At 40.8% G+C, this 22029-nt stretch overlaps 1 protein-coding gene across 1 annotated transcript; it reads left to right on the top strand.

The window, feature by feature from the left end:
* Nucleotides 1–400: 400 nt before the first annotated feature.
* SPTY2D1 (SPT2 chromatin protein domain containing 1) lies at nt 401–20471 on the top strand. Its single transcript, XM_081903821.1, has 6 exons — nt 401–1667; nt 10092–10206; nt 11087–12562; nt 14312–14474; nt 14976–15053; nt 16981–20471. Exons 1-6 carry the CDS (start codon nt 1608–1610, stop codon nt 17075–17077), a joined length of 1989 nt encoding a protein of 662 aa, XP_081759947.1. The 5' UTR covers nt 401–1607; the 3' UTR covers nt 17078–20471.
* Nucleotides 20472–22029: the final 1558 nt, after the last annotated feature.

Raw genomic sequence — 22029 nt, 5'->3', positions numbered from 1 at the left:
TAGGTTCTCTATCGGTAGGAGAAAATAACACAGGCCAACCAGAGAATACTGAGAAGCAAAGAAGCTAGTAAGCATGATCTTTATTAAACTGTTGCAACAGGGTCCCCCACTCACCCCACGCAGGGAGGGAGGAGAGGAACCCTGAACAATGGTGTGCAAACTCTTATATAGACTTTTAAAATTGCCTCCCCTATAGCTCAAGACCACCCCCCAAAACATCATACATACATCATAGGGGGGGGTGGTCTACAGCAGAAAACCTGTCCGTCAGGATGCCTGATAATGGTCAATCATTGCTTAACCTGGACGGCCTGGCCATTCTTTTGTGATAGTAAATACTTTAGTTCCTGAATCATAACTTATGTATATTGATAGTTTGTGCAGCTTAACAGATACTGTATTTGCAAAGGGAGGTGTAAGCCCCTACAGTCCAAAGACAACTGGAAAGCTTTTCCTATTTCCTTCCTCCTTGCAGCGAAATATTTGAGGTCAATTTGGGAGAGTCAAAATGGCTTCAGGATTGCTCTCCTGTGCTGTTTCAGACACTGCACTTCTGCATGTGTGTTTGCCTTGTACATTTATGAACATTTTTTCTATATATATAAGACCTTATAATTCCTGTAACAACTGGGAAGACTACAATCTTGCAGATCTCTCCTTTGGAAGTAAACCCAAACAATGAAATGGGATTTACTTCTGAGTAAACGCACACCAAGAATGTAGGCAGTGGCCTTAATCAGAGTCAAACCCTTTGGTTTATCTAGCATTCTAGCTCATAGCTATCAACTTCTCTCCAGGGTTTCAGACACCTGTCTTTCCCAGCCGTACCTAAAGATGCCAGGGCTCTTCCACTATGGGGTACACATGGCAAACAGACGCCACACTTGCCACGCGCAGCCCAGCCAATTTGTAGCACTTTACCAGCTAGAATGATTGGCGGTGGTGAAAGCAAAAGCCGCAGCGAACGAATGAGTGAATAAATGCAAGAAAAGCAGCAGGATCCACCCCAAGCAATAACAATCAATGAAGTACAGATGCAAAATGAGAGGGCCACTCAAAGAAACTCACCTTGTCAGCCCAGCAAGTACCCCCATTCCCCACCCCACCCCAAAAAAAAACCACTCTCGGGAGAAAAACAACAAAAATAAAACCCGAATCCTTCTCCGGCAGAAGACCGAACTAACACAGCATTTTAAACCCGAGATGAAAACCCCACCGCTCTGTTGCACAGACACGTGGCGAGCAACCCCCTACCTGCGCTGTTCATGTCACGTGGCGCGTCGGAACACGTCCTCTCCGGAAGAAGAAGGGCGCCTGCGTGCTTCCGCATGGAGCGGAGTGGCGGAAGTGACCTCACGCACATTTTTTAAAAAAATGGTTGACGATTACGAGGTGATATAAGAGGTGGGAAGAGGAGCTTCGGGGCCGGAAGTGAGGAAGGAGGGAGGCAGGGAAGGAGGGGGAGGGAGGCGTCCGTGAGGAACTTTTTCCGTCAGCTGGGCGAGGGAAGGAGGGAGGGAGAAGGTCCTCTCGAGGGGCGGCAGGAGCAGCAGCGAGGCTGAGCGGCGGCGCCCCTTTCCGGGGGCGAAAGGGCCACGGAGCCCAGGATGGAGTTCCGCGATATCCTGATGGTGGCGTCGGAGCAGCAGGGGCTGAGCGCAGTGCCGGTGAGGGCTGGCGGGGGCGCGGGGGAGGGAGGGAGGCGAAAGGACGGTTGGCGGCGGGGAAGAGGCGACGGCGACCGCCTCCGGCCCGTCGCTTCCCTTCTGGGTCCCTCTCTCTTTGCTCTCCCCGAAGCGGACTTTCTTCCGAGTCGAGTCTTCTCGGGCTCTTCTTTCCGTCTCTCTCGCTCCCGGGGTTTCCGTGCGCGCTACTTGCTCTGCTTTTGTGTTGCTAATCTGTTGCTCGCTCAGCTGCCGGCGCCCGGCGAGAGGAGCCTGTTCGGCGAGGTGTCACGGGGGGGGGGATGCTTTTATCAAATGCATTTCTCGCTTGAGTCACAGAAAGATGCCTTTGTTCAAAAGCTGCTGCTGCTGCTTTTTTCTTTTCTTTTTCTTTCCGGATAGCGAACACTTGACTTCAAATCCCTACCCTTTCCTCTTTTTTTTAATCGCAAAAAAATAACTTTAAAACTTTAGAAAACGAGACCAAAAAGTTGGTTTTCAGTTACCTCTACATATGCTGGGTTGCTAACCTTAAAATCGTTCTCCAGTTGATCTGAAGCTTGGCCTAAAAACGTAGGGCTAATGTTTGCATTGAGGTTGTACAATGTCCAAGCAGATTGTGAGGGTTCAGGGAACTTTTTGGGTCACTTCTTTTTCTTTTTTAAAATTATTTTGTCAAAGTAATAATCATAAATAAAAATGTGCATCCCATCACCGAGACCATTCCATTGTAGCTATCCAACCTCCCAAAATTTCAACACCTCTTGCGATGGTTTGACCCCTTTCTGTTTTAACAGTACAAATTCTACAAACACCCTCCATATCTCCTCAAAATCCTTTCTCCTGCATATTTCCCATCTTACCTTAATGGCACATGTTAATTTATCACTAACAGCTCTATCCCACACCTCTTTATACCAAGTTGAATTCTTAAAGGGATTTATCTGGCTTATACTGTACTTTTTAAGAGAGCTTCTCCGGGCTTTGAAGATGTGCAGCAGGGTTCTCTGGGTGTAACAACAGCAGCACAAGCCAGCCTTAGACTTTAGGCGGATGCTTATTTAAAAAATAGCAGCTGTAGTTTATTTGTGAAACTCAAATGTTGCAGACAGCACATATAATCAAATTGTGAGTTTTATAGTTATCTGGCTTACCTGAATTTGGCTTATGGATGTGGGATATTTTAAAGAATCAGAATACAAATGGATATCTAGATTTGTTGTATCATTGAATGGCTGTATGAGAATTACAGTTAGCAAGGAAGTACTAAATGAAAGAGTTCTTAGGATCATGGTGATCATTGCATGTTCTTCTGGTAAAAGGTGTAAGATATTTGATAAAGCAAAGTTTATTTTAAAAAAAGCTTCAGGTGTTACAAAAACTGGCAACATAATATTAGTATTATGTAGCATTAGTTAAGGGTAGGTTACAAAGGAGCTTACAATGATACTTCTGGTTATGAACGCTTCTGGTTACGCATGCTTCAGGTTACGAGCTCCGCTAACCTGGAAGCAGTTGCTCCTGGTTGTGAACTTTGCCCCAGGATGTGAGCGGAAGTCACAGATAAGAATGGTTTCAGCTTAAGAATGGACCTCCAGAACCACTGTATTGACATTTTCTTTCTTCCTTTTCCTGAAGAAGCATGTTGGGAAGAATATCCTGAGATTTATTCCACCTTTTTTAGTATCTTAAAATTTGGTATCAAATTTTTCTCAAATACTGGGTCATGATCTTTTGGAAACTGTTGGTAAAATTCTGGTAAGAGACAGTGCCTTTAATTTTTTCTTTCTCTCTCCTCCTACCCATATAATTAATTCAATACAGCATTAAATAGAATAGCTTAAGCTTGGTCCAGTGCACCATGGGTGTAGAAGTGTGCATGAAGGATTTCCTGTTTGTCAGAGGTTCTCAGGCTTTTTATCCTCAGGGCCCTCTGGAGATGGCTTCAAATTACCCTGAGATCCATCAGTCACAAAATGGTGGTTCAGATGTAGTCACACAGTAGTGGCAGACAGAGGCAGAGTTTGGCATAATCAGCTTGCGGTTACTGACATCACTTTCTACTGATATCTGATCCACCTTCAGAAATTGCTAAATTATTTGCCACAGTATTTTCCTTGTGGCAGGGAGTTCCATAGCTCAGCTTTCCTCAAGCTAAGTACATACATTTGCTCAGCCTCCCTATTTTAGGGAAAGTGTGCTTATCCAGAGGCTGTAAGTAGAGAAGGCCTGTTCATTTATATTTTTTCCTTCCAGCCCCCCACCAATGCCTCTCAAAGTGTTTTTACCCATCTGCTGTATTCCCCTCCCCCAATTCTCTTTCCATACTCAACTTAATTCCCTCCATGCCAAACTCCCAATATTTTTTATCCCAGCTTCCTGATCCTTTTATATCAGCTTCTCTCATCCTCTTCCTTTCTTTTCCTAGTTTATTTATTATTGGTTCATTTATTTATTACCATAAAAATGAATCTTTTATTTCAGTTTCTAATTTCCATAAACACTTACTCTGGTCCTTTCCTCTCAGAGAAGGGAGGGATTACCTCGCTTCTCTTCTCTTCTCTTCTCTTCTCTCTCTCTCTCTCTCTCTCTCTCTCTCTCTCAACTTGTTTCCTGGACACTAGAGTGCAAGAAGTTGCTGATACAGGCATTGGCCCAATCTAAAGTCTATCACATGGTTAGGAGACTGGGCAGGTAATTGAGGAGGCTCTGGACAGGCTGTGGCACTGAGGCCAACCTCAGAGTGGCCCAAGACCCACTGGTATGCACCCAGCCTTCTGTTTGAGGGAGCCTGCCCTAGACTAGAGCATAACAGAGCTCTATTCTCCCTGTGGAGTTAGAGGGAGCAGACCATTGTCCCTTCATTACACTTCCTTGGTCAAGTGGAGTGGGACAGAGAGGACTGGCTAGAGATTTTGGAGTTAATGGACTGGCATAGCTGGCAAGTGTCCCTTATTTGAAGGGACAGTCCCTTATTCCAGCGCCATGTCCCGCTGCTGTCCCTTATTGATGGATGTCCCTTAAATGATGTCCCTTAAATTTCAAAGGAAGCAGCTCCTCTCCCTCCCTCCCTGCCGGCCAAGGAGGAGGGAGCCTCCAACTGTGTTGCTTGGCTGTGTTGCTCACCCAATAAGAAGTCTAAGAACGACTGGGGGGTGGAGCTTGCATGCCTTGTGTGTGGCTAGTTAATGGAAGCTGAGGGGTTTTTTGAATGCTGGATGCCATTTTGTTGCACGTGCTGCTGCAAACTTTGCAGTGCAAAGCCAGGCCGGGGAGCCATCTTAAGTTGAGGCTGCATAGGCCTTGTGGTGCATGTGATTCAGATTCTATTCAGTTGAACCTCTGGTTACAAAGTTGGTTAGACAGTGTTCTCGAAGCTACCAGCATGAGTTTGACCAGACTGCAGGAGGACAGGAAGACTGGAGTGCCTGGAACAGGTGAGGCTGCAGGTCCCTTATTTTGACTGCTGGTCCCTTATTTTCAAGGCTGCTGGTCCCTTATTTTCAAATCTGTAAGTTGACAGCTATGGTATGGTGATGGCCCTATTATATTCTGTGGAGGATGGAGGAAACAGGGCTTTGTTATAACCTTTGGAGACTTTTATGTGATGCCACATCCTATGGGGATGGATCAAGCCCAAGATATATTTTCTATGAGTAGACAGCATGAAGATTTAAATGCCTATTGCAGGTATTTTTATTTAGTCCATGTCTTGATTTTAATTCTCCAGAAAAGCACGCAAGTCTCAGTCTAACGAGAAAATGTTCTTCTCTTTGTATCTCATTCATAGTGTCAGTTGAAATATTTATTCTAATGTCCCAAACCTGGGTTGCTGTGGTTTCCTCAAACAGTGTGCAGCTATAATCTTTGCTGACGTAGGAAAGATGATGTATTAGCAATTCTATTTTAAATGCCTTGCAGGCAAATCAATGCATGCTTACTTTGAACTAAATTCCACTTAAATCAGTGGGGCCTACTGTCAAGTAAGTGCTCATAGGATTGCAGTCTTAGACAAAAACTGGATACAGAAAAAAGGCCGGGCAGCAAATATATCCTGGACACCCTTAGCACAGTTGCACCAAATAGCTGTTCAATATGCATGTCTGCTACACATGTAAAAAAAATGTTTCTTTTAACTTCTCCATACAACCAAAAAAACCACCATTCCAATTCTTATACTTGACCTTCAGTTTTCAAAGTAGGTTGTATAAGGTGACTATATTTTTTTAGCCATAACATTTCCACACACACACACCCCCAGCTGGAGACTGCTCTTCTAGATCAGAGGTGGATAACCTGTGGCCTTTCAAGTCTTGTTGGGCTACAACTTCCATCATTAACCAGGCTGATGGGAGTGGGGAGTCCCATTGCTTGGAGAGTCACAGGTTTGACAACCCTGTCACAGATGCTTTCAGGTCTCTTTTCACATAAATCTTTTATGAATAGTTCATTTTCAGCAATGCCTTCTTCTGTTTTAGTAATCTGAAAGTTTGGGCCGCTCTTCAATTTAAAATAGATTAAATAGAAATTTGAGTCTTGTAAGTGCTCCTGAATACAATACAGATTTCAACATTTACTAGATGAAAGGACAGCTGCAAGTGCGAAGGGTTGGTTGTCAGAGAAAGAGAGAAATTGGTGTTCTTCTTGGGAACCCTCACACAAAACAAAGAAATAGATGCCCCTCAGGGTCCCTTCTGACTCTACAGTTCTATGCAAAATAGGCTTCAGGTGAAACTAGGCATGGGGACAGTCCCCTAGAAATCAAGGAATGACTGCAACTTGATACAGAAAGTATTCATATATACTTCTGTGCTACACGTTTGATTACTATTAGCCAATCATGTGGCTGCAATAAAACTTTCTATAATCGTTACATCCCACTGTTGTCTAAACTGGTCAGAAATCTCTTAGATACTTTGAGCCCTCCCCAACCTTCTCATTATAACAATATTCATCAATGTCCATCTATATTAATTACCTTATTTATTAGCTGTCCACCAACATCTGCTTTCATTTATTTTGTGATTAATACATCCATTCTTATATATTGATATAATATTAGTGGGAATCGTTCTGCCTAGCCAGTCTCCCTTCAGCATTGCTATGGCAATTGACCTCCTTGAATTCTTTCAGTGTCAGGACACTGGCTGCTGCTTGTTCCTTCCTAAAAGCAAGTGAGTTTTTTTTCTAAGGAGAAGGGTTAGTAAAAGTTCATGCAGCTTTTGCTAGGCTACAATATATCAGGAAAATGGAGTCTAAGCTACTAAAAGGGATTTAATGAAAGCAAGAAACTACTGTATAGAGTCCAAATAGGACAAGTAAATGGAGTTTTCGCTTTCAAGAGAACATATTACATGTTTTGAAGAAGCTATCAGTAAAGTTCATGTTTTATTAAATGTGTATTGCCAGTGTGTGTGGATCATGATCTCTTCATGGGAAAAGTGATTTAATCAATGAAAAGGAATTACAATTCAGAACAGGGGTGGGGCACCTGTGACTTTCCAGGTGTTATTTGACTCATCCTCCTATCTGACCCAGCCAACATAACCAGTGTTCGAGATGGTAGGAATTGTATTCCATGAATATGTGGAGGGCCACAGGTTCCCCACATCTGATTTAGAAATATAATTCCTGAAAGTGTATTTCTCTTAAAGAGCTTGTGCTGAATGAAACCTCAGAAATGATTAATAAAATCTTGAGCATTTACTACAATTTTATCTTTATTGTTGACTTTGGGAAGTTCATCTCTTCCTGTAAGCTAGCAGAGTTACCGGTAGTTAACATTTGCTTTCCTGTGGTTGCGGTCCTAGGCAACATTGAACAGCATTCAGAGGTTCCTTTCCTCTGACAGGAAGTCTGTTCCTCCAGCAGAAATAATCTTTCTGTTCAAATTATCTTCCATTGGAAGAGAAGCATTGGATCCAGCCCATTAACTTTGAAAGTCTTATTTTACATCTGAGTAAACATGACTAGGATTGGACTATTAAAATGTATGTATTAAGTTTTCCTGAAGGTAATTTCAGATTTGAGGCACTTTAAAAACCATTATCAAGTAGTAAGCAGTTACTGAAATGTTACTGCTAAGAAGGATTTTAGGCTGAAACTATTCTTTGCTAGATAGTGAATAAGCACATTCATGATCATTTACATGAGAAATAGAAACAATAATGTATTGCATCATGTCTCGCTAAAATTATAGAGCTGTTAGTTCATCTCCCTTAGGGAAAACCATGCTAAGCAATAATTAGCTGTTTTCAAAATGAAGTGACTATTGGGCTTAGTAATGCGTCCACTGATAGCTCAGTTGTTGCTATAGATAACTCAAGATCTGACCCAAGTATGTAAATATCTATTAACTTGATTTAAAAAGTAGTCCTTGTTATTGTTCAACAGTAACACATAGGGTCTGTGTAGCGTAGGGAATGAATCTGGCCAAAGGCAATGTGATAGTAAAGAGTTAAAGTTTGAATTATAACATTTAGAATTTCTATATGATTTTGTCTTCTTGTTCTTGTTAAGCTGTAGTTTCAGAAATAGCATTGGGATCTTCAAATAAAGGGCTACTACATTCTTGTTATTTTATTTTATTTTTTAGCTTCACAGCAACTCTGTGGAGTGGGTCATAGTTCAATATCTGGCTCAGTCAGGGTTGTGAGATTTCTTCATTGTACTTATGACAACTGTCTACTTCTATCAAAGTAAAGCCAGGTGGTGGTTTCACTCTTAGTTTGGAGAGGGCAGGGTTTTAAAAGACACCTGCTCTCTTTTAAAGATGGGATAAATGCTAATTTTGGAGCTAACATGGTTTTGAATGATTTTCACCAATATTTCAAGGCATGGAGGGTGTAATCAAGTTTTACAAAATGAACTTTTAAAGGCCTTTGTGGTTTTCAATTTCAATTATTGCTTAAATGCTGTGTAACAACAGCCATCTGCAGTTTGCATATTGCTACAGCTTTCAACCCTACAGTTGCCATCTGGAGGTGCTCAGAAAAGGATAATCAGTGTTTTAAAAAGCACACCAGGAGAGTTTGACCTGTGCTTTTCGCCACTGCGGACAAGTCTTTGTATAAAGCTGGTACTTTTATCAAATAAAGAGAATGGAATGTTACTGCCTGTCTAGCTTGTTCACTGAGTTGTTGAAGGAGAGAACTTGTAGCTGCAGTAGACTTTTATACCTCATACAAGCTACGTGTTGTATAAAGTCTTGTATTAAAGTATTTGTTTTAGTGTTCCTTATTTCATTGAGAAGGAAAATCAATATATTCTAAATTGGTAATTATAAACATACCACTCTCTCACACACACATATAGTTACAGGTAGGTAGTCGTGTTGGTCTGGCGTAGTTGAAACAAAATTAAAATAATCCTTCCAGTAGCACCTTAGAGACCAACTTGGTATGTTATTGGTATGAGTTTTCGTGTGCATGCACGCTTCTTCAAATACAAAGAAGATTGGTATCTGAAGAAGTGTGCATGCACATAAAAGCTCATACCAATAACAAACTTGTTTGGTCTCTAAGGTGCTACTTACTGGAAGGAATATATATATATATATATATATATATATATATATATATATATATATATATATATATCCTGAGTGGTACTCAGGATATCACTCAAGAAATCACTCAAGATATCCCTCAAGTAATTAAGGAACAAAAGAAGAAAAGGCACACTAGCCTGGGAACTTCCTCTCTGCCCAGAACATTGGAGGCTATACACCACACCCCCTCAACAGTATTTATAGGAACTCAAACACTGAGATCCTGCTCTGTTCCAGTAACAAGAAGCCGAAAGCACCAGCCTGAAGATGACGAGTGAGACCTCGTCGAAACGTCGCCTAGACACCCCAACTTTTACACGGGAAGACACCCGAGGACACCAAAACCTGCATTCCTGTACCCGTGAAAATCTACGAAAGCATATATATATATATATATATATATATATATATATATATATATATAACATAAAACAGCTTTTTTTTCTTATACAGTTAAAGAAGTAATTACAATTAAATCTGACCATGTTTAAACACTCCCCCCCCCAAATAAATCACAAATTAAGTACAAAAATTCTTACTTGCATAAGCACTGGGACAGCTTTTTGAATAATATATAGCCTGTATTGTGTTATATCTATGCTCTTCTGATATTGTTATACTTCAATTTCCATTAGCTCCAACCAACATAGCCAGTAGTCTGAGATGATGTCATTCAAAATGTTGTGATAAGATGGTTTATGACGTATTGTGGCATGTGGTTGTGGCCAGTGCTAAGCACCTTAAACACCACTGAAATCAATTGCTGAAAAGGTTTTTATTGTTAAATTGCCCAAAGCCCCCAACCTGTTGTGTACAGTAGCTAGAAACCTAGAGCCTTCAAGATTGGTGTGTGGTTCTGACATTTTGTCTCTTTTCAGAAAAGATACAGTTTGGCAGTAGGCCCTCCCAAGAAGGATCCAAAAGTGAAAGGTGTTCAATCAGCAGCTGTGAGAGCTTTCCTCAAGCGGCAAGAAGAGGAACAAAGGAAAAAAGGTATATTTTTAAATTATCTTTCTCCTCCCAAGAGCCACTGTCACTTATTTTTGGTGATAACTGTCTTCTGTTTCCTTTTTGAATATTGTTGCCATAGTTCCCTCATTTTTGGATGTGTATTGGCTTCTAGAATCCTCTGGAAGCAGTGGCAAAACTTAAAAAGTTGGTTCATTTCCTCCCCTCTGTTCTGCATTTAGAGCTGGATTCAGATTACTGAAGCCCATGCAAGGACTTCTGCGAGCACAACAAGGCTTCCCACCTTCCCTATATCAATGTCTCTGGGGTAGTACAGCATGCAGCGAGCAGGGAGAGGGGGAGATCATTCCATCAGGCAAGCAGGAATTCCATCAATGCTGCTGGGTTGTTTGGAACATCAGAGTGTTGAATTCCTCTCAGTTTGTACAATAGCTAGAAACTACAACATCACAGAGACTGATGCATAGTTTTGACACCTTGTTCTTTCAAAGCAAGTTTTATTTAACAGGCTTTTTGACAAATTCCAGAAGATACTGGACAGAACTGCTCTTTGAAAGTCCTCCTCAGTTTTGCAAGCAGTTGCCCATGTTCAATGGGGAGCTGCTGCCTGAGAAACCCAAGCCCACAGCCTCCTGGGTGTGCTGAATTAATTGTGCAGTTCTTTAGATCTCAGTCAGCCCTTGTGTTTAAAGTGGAGCTCTTAATTAAAATTCTGCTGTGTTATTTCGAAGGGTAGCTTTTATGTTCCATGTCTGCTATTTGATTGCTTAGATAGTTTGTAGCCAGAATGTAAACTCTGAGCATGACCTTTACAATGCACACTAGCCATTGCAGTTTTTCAAGCTATCCCAAGATTTTTCAAGCGCAAAAAATATTTTACATAGGAACTTTCCTTCTTTTACAGCCATTGAAGAAAAAAGAAGAAAAGAAGAACTTCTCGCTAAACGTGTAGAACTGAAACATGACCGAAAAGCAAGAGCTATGGCTTCACGGACGAAGGACAATTTCCGTGGCTATAATGGCATTCCTGTTGAAGAGAAGCCTAAAAAGAGGCAAGGCCGTGAAAACAGTTCTGAAGGGAACACAGAAGGAGGTGAATGCATGACAGGTGATGAAACGGAGCAGTTTGAATATGATCAGACAGAATCGGAGCACGAATTGGAAGAATATGAAGAAAAGCCTTCCAAGGCACCAGTGAAACCAAAGGCGCCTCCCAAAAGTGCACCTCCAACATTGAACTTTAGGGACCTTTTAAAGCTGGCTGAAAAGAAACAGTATGAACCAGTTGAAATAAAAGTTCCTCTGAAAAAGACAGAGGAAAGACCCATGACAGCGGAAGAACTGAGAGAGCGAGAATACTTAGAGCGGAAACACAAAAAGGGGGTTATACTAAAAGAGAAAAAAGTTGGGAAAGAAATAAAACAGGTCGCTATATCAAATTCTTCCAAGAAGGAATTTTCACAGAAGGAGGTCATAAATGCTAAACCCAGTAAGCATTCAGCGGACAAACATTCCTTGCCGAAAGGAAGCCTTTCCTCTCAAAGTAGTACCGACAAGAAATCCAAGGGACCAGCTTTAAATGAAAAGCATTTGAAGTTGTCATCTGCCTCCAAACCCAACCCTTCTGAGAAAGCAAAACCTGCACATAAGGTCCCTTTGAAAAGCCCATCGAACAGCAGTCAAATTAAACCAGCATCTAATGGAGGTGGGAAATCTGGACCTAACTCCCATACCCCAACTTTGAAAACTGCTGCAAATGGAATTATCAGGCATCCATCTGCTAAAGAAATTGGTCTGAAAAAAACTACTAGCCAAACAAAACCATCTGGTGTGGCTCCTTCCCAGCCTGAAGGTGTTAAAAATGTCAGCTCCAAGCAAGCAAGCCGCAATTCAGGCGCAGGAGGACCTCTTCCACGAGCAAAGAGCAGCTTGAGTACAGGTCCAGGTCGGCCAAGCAGCAGTTTGATTGTTGGACGTGGACCACAGGGCAGTAGTTCGGGCATGGGACCTGGACGATTAGGTAGCGGCTCGGGATCAGGGCAACGAAGCAGCAGCTCAAGTGCGGGACTTGTACGGCCAGGCAGTAACTTAGGTGTGGGACCTAGCAGACCAGGCAACAGTTCAGGACCAGTGCGTTCTGGAAGTAGTCAAAGCATAGGACCCGGGCGGCCAAATAGTCTAAATGCAGGACCGGCAAGAGGTAGTAACTCAGGATTGGGACCAGGCCGGCCAAACACCACTCCAGTTGGGACTCTGAAACCAAAGTGTACGGTTGTATCAGAAACGATCTCTTCTAAAAATCTGGTACCACGACAAGGTAGCGGACAAATGAATGGAATGAGGCCATTTCCACAGCAAAGACCCAGGATCCCCCCACAAGGTATCTTTAAAGTTTGAGTTTATGCCTAATTTGATCTGTACTCTTTGTTTCATTCATACATTTGTTGTCTCACTGTAGCTGTTTGGACTTGGAGTTGCATATCTTCCAATCTAGTGCATGTTAGTTCAATGTGAGTTCCATTGAGTTCAGTGGTAGTACAGTACTCCGAGAATTTGTATAGGATCTCATTCTACCATAAACTTTGTAAACAAAAAAGCAAAGCAAAACATGGACTGTTTTTCAAACTACTTTGCAGATTTGATCGCTCCTCACAAACATACGTATGGTAGAATGTAGGAAACCTTCGATAAATTTTATGATCTTGTTAACGTCGGGTACATTTATGTGATTTCTGGCTTCCACAAGTTCATGCAAATTCAGTGTGAGCAGGAAAGGCTGTAACAGAGATATTGTGGCTGATATTAATTCCATGATTGATTTAAGGGTAAGAAGCTCCCTTGATCCGAAGCATAGGAATCACTCCAGTTGGGGGAGGGCAGAGTTGAGCTTTATTTTTCTTGGAGCAATCCTTTGCCAAGGCAGACAGGATTTCAACTTAATCTTTGCAGCAGTCAGTAGCCCTTACTCTCCCATAACAAAGGTTCTCTTATTCTAGATTAGCTTGCTGCAACTCCAGTGCTTGTACTGTATGAAGAAGCGATGTCAACCATTTTGGAGAGGGAGACGGTGCTGGAATGCTGTAGATGTACACAGATAACGCTTTGCTGCTAAGCACAAATCATCCTTCGCCTTGCCCTGCTTTTCCAAATCTGGGCCTAACATGTCAAGCAGATGGAATTAAGTGCAGAGTTTGTGTTCTAGTGTAGAGAAACTGCATGGGAGTTATCCCCTCCCCCCAAATAATCCTGGAACCCAGGGCAATTCAGCTAACCTGAATGTTGGAAGATTCAGGACAGATAAAAGAGAACTACTGCATACAGCACATACCGGTAGTTCAACTATGAAATTCATTTCTATAAGATGTGATGGCCACCATCTTAGATATGTTGAAAAGTGAATTGGAAGCATTAATGGATAGGGCTTGCCATGATGTTCTACTGCCACTGTTGGAAGTCTGAATCCCAGTTGCTGAGAATCACAAGTGAGGAGAGTTCTTTTTCACTCAGGTCCTACTTGCAAACTTTCTATAAGCATCTGGTTGGTCACTGTGAGAACAGGATGTTGGACCAGTTGGGCCTTTAGCCTGGTCCAGCTGGACTCTGTGTCCTTGCGTCTGGTACATAATAATCTGTCTGGGTACATAATAAGCTACCCAATAATGCTTGAAGCAAAAGGCCTAGTAAGCACACACCATTTAGTATTCTTATTATGAGGAAGATTTCAGATTTGTATTCCAAGAGTAGATTTGTTGTGTTGATGCAATACACCTCTGCATTCGAAAAGAACATTTCTTTTTGCCAAGCCGTTTACAGTGATCCAACCAAATTTGTTACTTAAATGCTGGGTAGCAGGGATGACTAACTTGTGTGCCTTCAGACAATGATGAACTCACATCAGCCCCCATCAGCCATGGCCAGCAATCAGAAATGATGGAACTTGTAGTCCAGCAACATTTGGAGGGCCGAAAGTTAATCTGCCTCTGCATTACACCAATAGCTGCCCAGAATGTAACCCGTGTAAAGCCTCATGAAGTGACTGTATTAGCTAGTGAAAAACCAATGCAGCACAAAAATAAATGTTGCAGCAGGTTTGCAAGTGTGTATTACATGTCTGAATTTCACCCCTTAGGTTTTCCAAGACCATTTCTTCCACCTATTACTAGTAAAAGGCAATATGAAGACGATGAAGATGAATACGATTCTGAAATGGAGGACTTCATAGATGATGAAGGAGAGTCCCAGGAAGAAATCTCTAGACATATTAAAGAGATATTTGGTTATGATCGGGCTAGGTGAGAAAAAGAATTTTGCATCATTTTATACCATTGTGTAGTTATGACAATCTCTATAACATTCATGTAAGGTGCATAAATAAAGTTTTCCCCGATACAGTTTCATAATTTAGTCTGCTTGAGTACTTTTGAAATTAATCAGGAGCTCCTTAAGAAAACAGAGTTTGAGCAAAAGTTCTCAGTGGTTTCTGTCAACTATAATCGAGGATAAAAAATATGAATGTGCATGTACTCAAAAAATGCAAGAAAGGGGCTGATATACTACTATGTGCAGCCTATTTATTTACTAGTATTTGCCAAAGCCATATGATTACTGAGACTAAAGGTCCCCACCCCTGCACTGAGAGGAACTGACTTGGTCCAGCCATATAATTATAAGGTTACTTGAAACATATTTCTGTTTTATTTAAATGCATATACAGTTCTGGTTCTGAAACACATGCATTTATGTATTATAGCAAAAGTGAACATATTGCATTTCATTTTGCCTATTACTCTCAGATATAAAGATGAAAGTGATTATGCCTTACGTTACATGGAAAGCAGCTGGAAAGAGCAACAGAAGGAGGAAGCCAAAAGGTAAGCAGAGTTGAAGCTATCCACTTCACTCGCCCAGATTTTGGTCATTCATCAAAAAGAAACAGTCCATTAATGTGATTCCAAATAATGATGAGTTTGGAATCATTGTGAGCCATGGCAAGCAATGTAAGCAAAATGGTTGAAGTCTCTGTGAAGTGACCTCAAGTGAAGGGGAGGTTTTTGGCGAGAGAAGCTGTGGAAATGATTCAAAGTCAGCCATGAATATATTGGCATACTGTGGAGATCTGCACGTTTTCATCACAGTGCTGTTAACCTGAAACCAAAAGCCCTCCATAAATTTGAAATAAGTGAGGACAATGTGACCAACTTGGTGGAGAGATCAACTGGGATAATATTCCTGATGGCTTCTTCCCCATCTTTGTTAGTGTATAGAGCCTCAGCATCCATGCTTGCTTGAATGATGGTCCCTGGGAAGAATGTCAAAGACTGTAACTTTCTCAGAAAGTCAGCAATCTCCTGAAAACAATTTTAAATATTGGGCCCAAATGGAGACAATGTTGTTTTTTTTGTCCCATTACAAATGTTCTACTCAGTGAAGCACAGATGATTATATAGACCAATTACTGGTATTGTGAGTTTTTTTGCATACTTATTTAGCATATATTGAAGCTAAGACTGTAATTCTTGTATTTCATTTCAATACTTAATACATTTTTCACCTAACCAGCTGTCGGCAGAAGCCCTGCACAAGGACCTCTGCTTGTGCAACAGTGCTTTCCCCTGCCTCTCCCCACAGGCCTCTCAAAATTGGCTCTGGGGAAGGGTCAGAAGAACCCCTAGAACAGAATGGGGGGTATTGTTCCATCTGGCAAGCTGGGATGATTGCACAGGAAGAATGATTGGAAGAATGGAACATTTAATTCAAGCAGGTCTTTAAGCTGCTGCAAAACAGTCCATGGCAGGGGTTGCCAACCTGGCACTAATTGGTTTTTGTTGGTGCCCCTGGGAACACCACCGCCCCCACTCTGAGTTTTCATTTAAAATAAGCAAGTGTCTAGCTCTTCTAAAATGAAAGTTATGGGGCAAAATGTACAGATACCTTCTCTGTGAGGGGAGTGTGATATGGCAACCTTGTATATTTTTCCTAGTACAGAGGAATGCCCTCTGTTGTTATTGCATAGCAATTCTGTGTATTGCATGATCTCCACAATCAGCTGGCTCCCCATAGTGAGCATAAGGTTGTCGGGGGTAGTTTTCTCTCTAATTTTGTGTTACACCGCACTGTCCATGTGCACTATTTTGTGACTAGTGCCCTCAGGACTCGTCTGAAATTTGTAAAATGCACACTGCTCCAAAAAGATTGGTGGTCCCTGTTCTGTGGTTTCACTGCAACAAGCTTACATGCCTAAGCCTCTGGAAGTGTACTGTGCAAAAATAGAATATAAATGCAATCAGTTTGGTTTCCTGTCTGGTCATATATAGGATTGTCTGGAGGTATTATTGATCCTTGTAGCATCTTCAAAGCAACATGTGAATACAAATTTCAGCTGCTCTAACTCTCTATATTTATATTCTTAATTGGGGGATATCATTATTGTTCAGGCCAATTGCAGCAGCAATTACAATTAGCCAGCCTTTCTTTATATTGCATGTTTTTAGTATTGGGTAGGCTTGTAACCTTGTGCCGTCTCAATATGTTATGGGAGCCATTTATTTTTATTTTTCTATTTCCAATCTAATTGTAGCATATTCCAGTGCTGTTGCATCCCTGGAAATGTAAGGCAGATTCTAATATGGCTTCTCTAGGGGATATCCTAAACCTAGCTAAGATTTCTGCAAGCTGTCTAGTGATGGGTAATGGTAAGAGGGTTATGTTGATTTCCTCCTGGCTAGGGATTTTTTGTGCTCCTACATTTTGGGTTTAATTATCTTCAGATTTTAGTGTAACTAAATCTTTATTCCGCAGCTTGAGGCTTGGAATGCAGGAAGATCTAGAAGAGCTAAGACGTGAAGAAGAGGAATTGAAACGAAAGAAGCAGGCAAAGAAGCTGAGAACACGTTAATCAATTTGCCATTGCTATGGTTTTCTTGTTATTCTTCCATTTCTCTCCCCCCCCCCCATTCTGCTGCTTGTTCCAAATTTCAGCTTTAGTTTTACTTTGCATATGAAAGGGTAAAAACTTGAGTAGAAAATGGAAATATAGAAATATGGTTCTTTAATTTGACCCACAAATTCATATTTTTAATATTTGCCAATGCTTCCTTTTTATAAAATAAATGCACTAATTGAGAATATAGACGGAATTAAAGTTGAAATGAATGTTACTACTGCCTAAATTAGTTCAAGGATGCCAGCAGACTACTGACTGACTATGCACTGGCTTGCAAAATGTGGGCCCTCACACCAGTATGACAGCCTGCATTCTTCATTTTACTTTAAAAAGGAATAATGTTGTTTGTGTCCTGAGTCAAGATGCTTAAATATCATTCTTCCCATTCAGATAAAGCACAGATTAAAAAATTGTCGCTGCTGTTCTTGATGTTGAAAGCAATATTGACCTGTATTGGAGAAGATTATTTGAAAAAGCAATGTTATCATGAAAGGTCATGAGCATTGTCTTTGCAAACTAATAGACTGAACCTATCCCCTAGATGTAGCTGTTGTGGAATAAACAGACAGCAGTGCCTGGCATGAAGAAAAGAAAACGGCATCATACATACCAACAGAAATCTCATCCTGCCCCCCCCCCCCCGGCAAAGCTAAATTGCTGGTTCTAGTAATATAAGGTTGTTTCTCTGGCTTCTTGAATTCAGTAGAGTGGGGCCTTGGGAAACCCTGTATCTGTTCCCATGGGTTTGAAGTCTTCCTTGAGCTGATAAGAGTCAGTCCACTGCCTGATGTTTTCCTATCCTGCTGTGCAGAAGATAGAATTGAGCTGCTTCGTATCATTTAGAAATTATTTCAATAAGAAATGGGACCAAATGATGAGTTTGCCTTGTAGGTCTGGGATTTCATTGCCAAAAATAAAAATAAAATTATCTTGGGAAATGCAAACTTACATTTTATATAGATATATAATTTCTATGACTTTGGCTTAACTACATTTTAGGAATATTTTTAGAATATACCCCATTGTTTTCAGTCTCCATTTCTAGATTAAGTGCATATTGCATAACAACCCCAAAGCCTGCTGGTATATATTGCCAACTAGTTTATTCCAGAATATACACCAGTTCAATCTACATCCTTCTCATTGTAGCCATCTTTATAGTTATTCTTAACAGTTGTTCAATAAAGCAGCTGAATAAATTCCCCACAAGGAAACAGTTTGTCAGAAGGTCATTTTTGTTGGTTTTTGAACATTTGGTTACACACCAATTTAAATCTACTACAAAAGTAACACAGTAGTTGTATGTTACAAGAAGTTCTAGGTTTTCCCCCATTTAAAAGAACTGTGCTTTGGGATTTCAGTCATGTTTCATGTACCGGTATTTTATTACTCTGGTGTCCATGATATGCTGTCAAATAAATAAAAAAAGATTATGCTTACTAAAAATTGCATCGTCAGGCCAATAATGAAGAATATGATATTCTTCTAAAAACTAAAACTATGGTTGGACAGTGTATCCTGATTAGTGTTCTAGCGGAGAGGTATTCTAGCAAAGATTGACTACATTTTAAAGAATAATTGGAGGTGAAATTGTAATAAGTAACAGGAATGAATGAATTCAGCCTTCAAAATGGGAAGTGGAGTTTAATCAAGAGAAATAATGTAAAGAAAATAAAGAACCTTTGCTTATAAAATCCTTCAGCCACCCCTTTTTGTTGTTGGCTGGTGTTTGCTGAAATGAAACTATTGGACAGTTGCTACAGTTAGCATGCAGCTGAACTGGAACTCTTAACTTAAAAGTTACTGTTATCACTAGTGCTATTTCCCCCCATTTGTCTGCGTTCCATCTTGCTGTGATTAATATATTCACACATGAATCTGGCAAATGCTCTCATTTGTCTTTTTAATTCATTCAAGGCAATGACTGTTGGAAACATGACCAGGCTGCTGTTCATTTTATAATTATTCTAATGAAGGAAGTATCTTAATCATCAGCCCAGGTACGGTCCTCAGCAAGCTGAAGAATTTGTAGCACCAGAAATCTTAACGGAAATCTTCATTTTTCACATGCATGTTTTAACCATGTCTTGTAAGTTCTGTTCAAGACTGTATTCTGAAACATTTCAGTGTTACTTGTCTTGTAGAAGATAACATAATCAATATTGCCAATCTTTATCACTTTAGAACTTCCAAAATAGAAGCTTGCCCTGAACATGAGAATGATCATGCATTCTAGAGAATAATTGTATTCTCTTTTGAGATGATGAGCTGATTAACATGTCTGTTTGCATTATTTGTGTGTGGCAGGAAAATGTTTTTCCCATCATTTTTCTTGGTTCTTCCCCTTAAATAAATATATCAGTTATTTAATGGTTCATTAATCAACTAGAATATTCATTTCTTCCAAGGCATATACAACACTGAAGCATAAGAAACAAATTGAATATTTTCCTTTTGGAGGTGTCAGGCTTCTATAGAGACATCATAGATTGCATTAGCTGAACTCTACTCGTAAGTTGCTGATTCTGTTCAGTGAAAGATGTGCCTTTTTTTACATACATTAATATTTACAGGAATGTAGGATGAAGAGTTAATTCTGCTGTCAAAGATGCTTTGTTGATGCTTGATCATGTGAAATAGCATAGTTTTTTTATAAAGTCCTTCCAGGTCTTGTATTGCACAACTACAGTAGTTAGTATTTATTGATATTACTAAGTAAAACTGAAGGGCACTTTGTATTTAATTAAAACTTAATTTTGCAATTGCCTTATATGTATTTTATTAAGGCTGTACTTACACTTTTTACAGCAGTATCTGACAGAGGCCAGGGCAGCAAGTTTCATGGAAAATCCTAGCAAACAACTCTGATTTATTCTTTAATGGAGAACTCTTTCAAAATGTATAAAATCTTATTTTTTTATAAGCCCCTGATTTTTATCCAGCATAACTAATTTTTATTTGGCTTTGGCTTTCTGTAGATTTAATTACCCCAAAGTGTATTCCTACATATATAGCAGGAGACCAAAACACTGGAAAGAAAATACAGTCTTGAAGAGACTAGTAAATTAATTGTGATGACTATGTTGGATTTCTATTTATTTTGTTGAGTCAGAGTACTACAATCAAGTGTTAGCATATAACTGAGGATGCTTCTAGATTCCATGTTCTGTTTTTTTGTGAAGGTCATTGTGTTTAACACAATGTGACAAATCAGGTAAAAACTGTTAACCTTATTGTTTTTTTCTGGTGCTGTCAGAGTGTATGCTTTTGCACATTTGAAGTGCAGTCTGAAAGCGAATTATGTATATAATAAATTACAGACATTAAAACATTTTATTGAATTTTTCACTGGTTTGCATTAATTTGTAGGAGACTTTAAAATACCACAGTGTTCCTTCCACAGGACTCCTTGCAGAATAGTCTTTGATCCTTAAAGTTTGCTCTTTCACTCTGTTATTAAGTGTCTGAGCCATGCAGAAGCTGCTGGAATTTATTAGATCATATTACAGAATATCAAAATAGCTGAGTTATTAAATAGCGGATCAAATATTAAAAGTTTTAATTGGATGATGCCGTTTCTGACTGCTTTGTCATAGTCACTAATGTTAGGGAATAATATTGACTGAGTTCAGTACGAATACTGTGCTATAGTTCAGTAACATATAAGATTGTATCTTAGTGGAAAATTAAAAACTGGAAAAGCAGTTTTCCATTGAGCTATAACACAGCATATATCTGTTGAATTTCATCTTTATGGCTTTAGCCCAGTTAATACAAAAATCAAAAACTTCACGCCATGCTTGCCATCAAGAATCTTAGATGGTAAAGTGAAATAATTTTGCAAGCCCTCAGCATGACCCTATGGCCTCTTCCCCTTCATCCACACTTTTAGCAGCTTCATTTTGGTACTCAAAGCCACCTGCTACCCCAGATACCTTCTGCACAAAACTGAGTTGAATTTCTTTGGGGGGGGGGAGCAAAGTGGTGATGACAAAACTGTAGCTAAGCCACAAAGCTAATTTTAAAGAGCCAGATGCATGTATTGTGTTGCGAGTACTGTTTTGCTTTAAGATGAGGAACAAGTTAGACATTCACAGTGTCTGCAGAAATTCTCAGAGGTTGAGGAGTTGTCCAGCTAAGAATAGCAAACAAAGGAAACATAAAAGGCATCTGCAAAGACACTCTGGAATTCCAGATAACTAGATACTTTGATGAAATTCACACCCCAAAGGATGGCTATGGAAGATGTGCAAGATGTTCCCAAAGAAGATAACAGAATAGACACTGTCAGGACTGCCTCCAGGTCCCAGCTCACAGAGGACCAACGCCCAGTTGATTTAATGTACAAAAGTCTTTATTGAAGTTTAGTTTCCATTTCAAACCCTAGAGCGTGCAGCCCTACGTCTTGACTTCAGATCGGCGAAGTCCCCTCTGAATCACTACCCCTTCCGCACCAGTTTAAGATCCTGGCCCGGCTCCACCTCCTCCGCTGTTCTTTCCTCCTCTGGGTCCTTCTGCCCCCTGGGGTTTCCTCCCTTCTGGACTCTTCTGACGCTGACCCTCCTGAGTCTTGCCCTTCCTTCCGGCGGGCTTTAGGACCTGGCTCCCCCTCCGGGCTACCTGCTGTGCCGCTCGCCTGTACATTTGAACTTGGTGCGCGCGCCCAGCCGGTAACCTTCCTCCTGACCGTTCCCCCGCTCTCCGATGTGGGCGTGGTCAACCCTGACTCATCTCCTCTCGCTGGTGGCGAGAACACTGTTCCCGATTCCTGGGACTCCTCCCCCCTACTGTGCTCTGGTGGGGAAGCTGGTCCTGATTTCCAGCTGCTGCTCAAGGAGTCCCCGCTGGCCCCTTCCTTCTGGGGCTTCCCCTTTGGCACCCCCCTCGCCCTGGCCATGGGCGCT

The sequence above is a fragment of the Podarcis melisellensis genome, assembly GCF_964234715.1.
Source record: "Podarcis melisellensis genome assembly, chromosome: 1".
In the NCBI taxonomy this organism is placed as follows: Eukaryota; Metazoa; Chordata; class Lepidosauria; order Squamata; family Lacertidae; genus Podarcis; species Podarcis melisellensis.
The sequence above is the reverse complement of the archived record's forward strand: the minus strand, read 5'-3'. Positions and strand labels throughout refer to the sequence as shown.

Coding starts and splice junctions, on each gene's coding strand:
- SPTY2D1 (XM_081903821.1), top strand. CDS start 1,608: ATGGAGTTCCGCGATATCCTGATGGTGGCGTCGGAGCAGCAGGGGCTG. Junction 10,207..11,086: donor AGAGGAACAAAGGAAAAAAG/GTATATTTTTAA, acceptor CTTCTTTTACAG/CCATTGAAGAAAAAAGAAGA. Junction 12,563..14,311: donor ACCCAGGATCCCCCCACAAG/GTATCTTTAAAG, acceptor TTCACCCCTTAG/GTTTTCCAAGACCATTTCTT.